This window comes from Quercus lobata, chromosome 11 (genome assembly GCF_001633185.2).
Source record: "Quercus lobata isolate SW786 chromosome 11, ValleyOak3.0 Primary Assembly, whole genome shotgun sequence".
NCBI classification, from domain to species: Eukaryota; Viridiplantae; Streptophyta; class Magnoliopsida; order Fagales; family Fagaceae; genus Quercus; species Quercus lobata.
The window spans coordinates 12939377-12946771 of NC_044914.1; the positions used below are offsets into that span (position 1 = coordinate 12939377).

The 7395-nt window shown below is 43.0% G+C and overlaps 1 protein-coding gene across 1 annotated transcript; it reads left to right on the forward strand.

Moving 5' to 3' along the window:
• The first annotated feature begins 1260 nt into the window (after positions 1–1260).
• On the forward strand, positions 1261–1797 carry LOC115966414. The gene has a single exon (XM_031085652.1). The coding sequence runs from the start codon at positions 1261–1263 to the stop codon at positions 1795–1797; it is 537 nt and encodes a 178-aa protein (XP_030941512.1).
• Positions 1798–7395: the final 5598 nt, after the last annotated feature.

The window sequence follows — 7395 nt, forward strand, 5'->3', positions numbered from 1 at the left end:
GAAAAAGGGAATTGAGTTTACCTGGGGAACGAAACAATAGGAGGCTTTCCAAAGAATTCAGTACATCATGAATCATTTGCCCACCTTCCAGACACCAGTACGTGGGCGACCTCTGTTATTATACTTAGCATCAAATTCCCAGGCAATAGGAGTTTTGCTAGCACAAGAAGATGACCAGGGGAATGAGCAACCTGTTTATTACGTAAGCAGGACACTCAAGGACACCGAGACCAGGTACCCCAGAATAGAGAAAGCCTACTTAGTAATCATCTACTCATCCCAGAGGTTGAAAAGGTACTTCTCAGCTCACCAAATCCTTTTGGTGACTAAGTCCCACCCCATAAAGGCACTCCTACACCAGCCCCTTCTCACGGGAAGAATAGCACAATGGCTAGTCTTACTCTCTCAATATGACATAGGCATCAGAACTCCCAAAGCTGTCAAAAGCCAAGCCATAGCGGATCTACTGGCTCAGTTCCCAGGAAAGGAGGAAAGTCCACTGAGTGAAGAAATCCCTGGTGAGGTGGCAGTAACAGAGATCCCAGGAAAGAAATGAACCATGAAATTCTACAAGTCAGCTACAAAAACTTCAAATGGGGTAGGAATTGTATTAAGCTGTGAGAATGGGGACACCATACCCTTATCTTTCAAACTTGGTTTCTCGTGTTCTAATAATGCAACTAAATATGAGGCATGCTTAACTGGGTTGACTATAGCACTCAATATAGGAGTAAAGCATATAAGAGTGTTAGAAGACTCCAATCTTATAGTTTCCCAAGTGAAAGGTGACTTTGCGTTATGGGAACAAAGTTTAGTTGCCTACAGAACTTGGGCACAAAGGCTGGAGCTGGAATTCTAGATCTTTAGCATAGAGTACACTCAAAGAAGTGAAAACAGGTTTGCTGACGTACTCGCCACTCTGGGAGCCCAAATACCATTCAAAGGAAGTGACACGTTGGTAAAAATAGGAAGGCAGGAACATTCTATTGTGAGGATCCTCTAAGGGATGTACCCTGGAGAGTCCAAACAATGGGATTGGAGGAGCGAAGTCAAAGAAAAGATGAAAAAGGCAGGACCCGGAGGGAACATCAAAGAACTAAAAGATTACACTCAGATAGAAGGGGAATTATATAGAAGGTTGCCAGGGGAATCTTGTCCAGGTGTATCAACAAGAAGGAAGGAAAGCTAAAGCTAGAAGAATTACATGCCCAAGCTTGTGGAATTACAGAAAAGATCAGCCTATATAGAAGAATGCAACGCATGGGATATTACTGGCCAAATATGAATAAAGAGGCAACAACTATACAGGAAAAATGTCAGGAGTGTCGACTGGCGATAGATAAGGAAGAAAGCTATGTTGTGTTTGTTACAGAAGATTGGCGAGTTCCCTTCATAGAATATTTGGCTCAAGGGATCCTACCAACTGACATGACACTAGCCCACCAGCTCAAGAAGCTTGTAGACAGGTATTTCTTGCAGAACGGTATCTTATTCAAAAAGGAATACAGTGGGGATCCCCTGAAATGCCTAGGGCCAAAGGAAGCTAGAGAAGTAGTCAGGGAGGTTCATTCCGGTGATTGTAGGAGTCACACAGGAAAAAGAAGGCTCTATAAGAAATTATTATTGTTGGGATATTACTGGCCAATGATGAAAAGGGACTCTGAGGAGCTAGTCAAAACTTGCCACGCCTGCCAAATCCTAGGAGATGCGATTCACACTAACCCAAATGTTTTACAGGATATGACGACACCATGGCCTTTTCACACTTGGGGAGGTTCGGGATCCCCAGAAGATTGATCAGTGACAACGGGACCCCATTCATAAACAAAGACATGAAGGGGTTAACTAAGGCATATCACATCAAATATGGGAGGTCTACCCCATACTACCCACAAGGAAACGGTCAAGCTGAGGCCACCAATAGGGTGATGCTGAAGATCCTTAAAAAGATGAAGCATGAATATGGAGGGAAATGGAGTGATCATTTAGCAGATGTACTCTGGGCATGTAGGAGCTCTGTAAAGATAGCCACGGGATTCTCGCCATTTTCCCTAGTCTATGGAACGGAAGCTATCAGCCCTATGGAATTAGTTATTCCTACTCCAAGAGTGGTCCTTGAAGAAAGCCAAGAAGAAAATGAGGACGCAAACAATGAAAGGAGATTGGCAGATCTGGAAGGGGTAGAAGAAGAAAGAGAACTGGCCAAGAAAAGAAGCCAGAGGTACCAGCAAAGAATGACTAGAGCATATGCCCAAGCAGTATGCCCAAGGACTTTCACTGAAGGGCAATTGGTTCTAAGGATGGCGGAACATGTGAGGAACCTACTGAGGCCCTCCAAATTCACCCCAAAATGGGAAGGACCCTACATTATCAAGACAGCTCATGAAAGTGGGTATTACCACCTTACAAAAGAAGATGGCACAATCCTGACAGAATCCATTAACGGGAAATGGCTGAAACAATACTATGCATAAGGAAGAGGGGATCTCAGCATGCTAGGATCCTTTTACTAGCTTCACAACCACTAAGTGTTTTTTTTTTTTTTTTTTTTGTTTCTTTTATTGTTTTCTTAGCTTTTGTCATGAATTTTTGGCTAAATGATTTTGTTTAGGAACCTGTGGTAAATTGATACTCTGTGGTCTATACTATATTAAATGATTTTTCTATGTTCCTTAAATGATGACCATATTTTAATGAAGTTCCTCTTTTCTTCAATCTTTGAGTTTTAAGTATTGCAAAGTCCAGGTTTGGACAGAATTAAGAGAGGATATCTAGGTCAAAAAAAAAAAAAAAAAAAAGGTATATATAATACCCTTTTACACATGACCCAGGATCCACCTCACAGTTGATTCCAAATACCCCACAAACAGTTTCAAGCGCATAGGTCTAGGATCACAAGAAAAAGTAAAGTGCCCAAGATACCTAGCCTAGCACTTGACAAAAGGGGGACTTGTTAAGTTCATGAATTGGGACTGTATCTTAAAAATATATATGCAAAAAAAAAAGGGGGAAAAGATATCCAGTGTACCTAGTTCAATACCTGCACAACAAAGTAACCACCGGGTACCTGGTCCAGGACCTACAATAAAGCTTGTAGGAACCATGGTCCAGGACTCAAGAAAGAAAAGAGAAAAGCCATGTATCAAAAAAAAAAAGGGCAATGTACCAAAGAGAAAAACAAATCCACATGCTATTGAAAAAAAATTAGGAGCAATCTTGAAACACAAACACAGAGCTAAAAAAAAAAAAAAAAAAAGGAGAGAGCAGTGTTCAAAAAAAAAAAATAGAAACTTATACAACCCCAAATTGTTTATACGGATCTAAAAAGGGAGAAGAAAAAGGTAAGAAATGAGGCCAGCCAACAGGGAGCCATCTGGAGGAATGACAAGCACAGTTGAAGAAGAAAGAATTCTCTACCTTTTGACCTTCAAATCTTGCAAAGCTTTGTGAGCACGGGCCAAAGTTTTCTCAGCAACAGCAATCTCAGCATCTATGCTCCTAAAGGTTTGCCTCTGAAACAGCATGCGGGCCAATAGGCGTAAATGATCAAGTAAAAAGGACAGATTGAACTTGGCCTCTAGAAGGTCTAGGACCACCCCTCTCCATTCCAAAAGCTTTTCTTCAGATATGGAGCCCACAGAAGAATCTCTCAACGAAACCAGCACGGCACATAGCAATTCCATCAAAATATTATCCAGAAAAACACCTCCCCTAAAACCACTAGTGAAATCTCCATGACTCTTGAGCAAACTTTCTAGCAGCAGCAGACCTTCAACAGGCATGGAGAAGTGCAGGAAGCTGCCATAAGAAGACCCAAAAAAGTAGAAGTGGCTGGCAGGAAGGCTGTTGAACTCCATAAGATCAAAATGAGTTAAGAAGGAGGAAAGCCTTGAATCAAGATCTGAGGCAACCACTCCTGGAACATCTCCTGTCACTATGTCCCCGCCTGCAGAAACTGGAAAACTTGCAGCCTTTGTTTTGTATGAAGATCGACAATCTGAATATATCTCACAACTCCCTCAGGAATAACAAGCTCAGAATCTCTAACGCCTATATCAACACTCCCTCAGGAATAACAAGCTCAGAATCTCTAACGCCTATATCAACACTCGCAAAAAAAAAAAAAAAAAAAAAAAGGGAGAGTGAACCAATAACAGCTTCTTGAGGCGGAGCCTCTTCCTCCTGCTCCTCTGATTTCTTCAAAGATTCTGGGAAAGGACATAAAGCAAGTTGAAGAAAGGGTGAGGAAACTATGGCAAAATGGCTAAAGGAAGGAAGAGATGCCAGGGGCTTCGCCATGGAAGAAGAAAAAGAAAAGGGTGTAGGGAAAGAAAGGAAGAAAAAGGAAACACAATGGGAACAATCTACACTCACCTTCTGAATTTTCTAATGCTAAGGAGGAGGCAACACTGGGAACAGACCTCACACTGGCTTGACCTAAAAGGAGAAAGGAAAGAAGAAATTCAAAAAAAAAGGGGGGGAAGGGGAGAAAAAAGGGGAACAAAAAAGAAATAGAGATGAAACACTATTCTAAATGGAAATACGATTCACCTATTTGTTTGGATAAAGGTGTGCCTCCCAAAGTCTCTTTACTTGACAATGTCTAAGGAAACACGGTTCTGATGGGACTGGGAGTTCGCTTAAACTGAGGACTTTGAGGTGCAAGGATCTTGGAAGCTTCGGGATCTTGAGTAGTTTGGACACCCTACATCGATTACTCAGTCTCCTCAGCCATACCACCACTAGGGGGCTCCTCCTCCATAACAGGAAATGCAATAGAAAGGACTGTAACCATTTCTTCCTCTAGAACTCTACTAGCCATAGGAGGGGACACCTCCACCTAAAAAAAGAAAGAAGGGGAAAGGCAAACAGTAATGAGTGAAGACAACATGGTGATACAAGCAACACAGTACCAGAGCAAACGAAGAGTCATGAACAAGGGAAATCCATAACACATCATCATCGGACGACTGACTTCTGCCCTTCTTGAAGTCCGACTTGTGTTTGGACTGCAAAGGAAACAATCGCTCATTAGCTAAAAAAAAGAGAGGAAGTGACTGCAACAATATTAACAAATGAAAAAGAGAGAAGAAGAAAAGAGGTCTTGCCCTTCTCTCTCTCTCTCTATAGATTTTTTGGAGGTCTTTTGCTTACCACGAGTATGCCCAGAAGGTCTTAAGGGGGGCTGGGATACAAAATCAGAGAATCCTAAAGGACCATGAACTGAAGAAGTCACAGGAACCTAGGAAAAAGAAGACTCTACCTTGGTCTTCTTCCGGGTCCTTGAAGCCAAAGGTTGCCCAACTTCCTTGTTTTCTTGGGATACCAAATGTGTTTGAGATTTCCCAGTCTTTCTCCTTTTCGCCTCGGGACCAGCCTTCACGCCTTCTATACTTTCCTCAACATCAACTGTTTTCATCTTTTCCGACCTAACCTCCTTGCCTTTACCTGCAAGGATAGGAACACCTATTGTCTCCATTGCACCTTTCTTAATAGGTACCCCGGAGGAAGTGCCAATAATAAGACCGCAACCTAACCAAGTTCCAGGAAAATCTTGTGCATATGTCACCCAACCTCCCCTGGAGGCATGCCACTCTGCAAGCCTCATCTTACTACTTACGGCAGCGGAAACAATCCCAGTAGTGGGCAGGGATAAGCGTCTATTGGATGTTGGAGTAGAGGAAATACTAAGATTAGGGGTTTCCCTAACTATACCAGAGCCAACATAATCAACAAAAGACTTCTGTATTCTTCTCTAGTAGCCAATATAACTATTAGAAGCAAAAACTCCTTTCTGAGAGTTAGGCATTGCAAACTGGGGGCTCCCCCATGACCAATAGGAGAAGGCCTGCAACCTCAAGAAAGGATCCAAAGAAGGGAGAGACGGCACTATATCCTTAAAATTTGGGGAAATGTCCTGGTCAAAACCGAACTGCCAGAGCACCTGGTGTGCTGAATAATAGGTATATCTTGGGCCACCCAAAGAAGGCACAGGAAGTCAAGAAGCGCTAATACAAGCAACATAAGCCAAACTGCCCTCATCACCACGACGCAGATCAAAAGTATTACTTGTAGAAGTTAAAAAGGAAGACAACACAGAGTCGCAGGAAAAGCCAGGACCAAACTCACGAGGAGATCTCCAACGTAAATTTCCTGCTTGATCAAATAACTCAACAAGGTTGAGGCCACCACCATTCAAACTAATCCAATGAAAGATAATGGGGAAAGTATCAGTCAAATTACCACAAAGATCCTTCACTATATCGGGGGATCCTTGGAATTTATTCTTCACAAACTTCAAATTCCTACACTTAGCCAAAGTGGCTAAAAAACAGTCCCACATGAAAATCTAAAGAATAGCACAATAAAGGGACGAAGTAATCACATAACAAGAATCACCCCCGGCCTCATCTCCATGAAGCTGATTCAATTGAGAATAAACATGGCCCAAAAACAGAGGGGCTAAAGGGTATTGAGTGCCTTGAGCCAACTTAATTGCTAATGGGAAGAAGGAAGACTTAATCCCGTACCCAAGGAACTCACTGAATAGAAATTTGCTAAGCCAGAATGCTAGGAAACTAGCCCACCTAACTTCTTTGTTCTTCTCACGGGAAAGGGTCATGACCCATCTCCCCATTCTGGCCGACTTGCCGCCGGGAGAGGCAGTGCGACCACCAAAATGGCTAAACAGCTTATCTTCCACCACAAGATCCTCTTCAGAAAGGCTAATAACAAAAGGACTCTCATCACCAAAGACCGGGAGAAGAAAGTTATTAACCACACCTTCCAGGGTAATTGTCAACTTACCAACAGAAAAGAAAAAAGTATGAAGAGAAGGGCACCAACGGCGTACCAGATGCTTGAGCCCCTTGGCGTCTCTGAAACCCTCGAGATTTCTGGAAATCGCCACCGCCTTTAGGATACTAGTGCACTCCAGGCGACCCACGAACTCCCCATCATATAGTTCCTTATCTACCTAGATGGGCCAACCTTGAATTTTCCCCAGAACAAAATCAAAAAAGATAGGCACCGCCTCTCGAAGTCCTTGCCTAATCTGAAGGTCAAAAATCTCTCTAGGGTCTAGAACCTAGGCGGAACCAGCAAAACCCGCCTGACCAAAAAACATCCAAGCATGAGGGGATGGAGGAGTCTCGCCATGAGACACCTGAGGAAAAAATAGACTGGGCGAGTACCAGGGGTCCCATAAAGGAAAAGCCAGACGCTCAGTGACTTCGTGAGATTCACTCGGAGTAGAACCAGAAGAACCTTCGCCCTCAAAAGGGCTTGGGGTGCACTCTCTTCTTTTTCGGGAAGAAGAAGAAGCCATTGAAACAATGGGAATAATGAGAAGAAAAGGGGATTGGAAGAATGGAAAAGGGAAGATGGGAATAACAG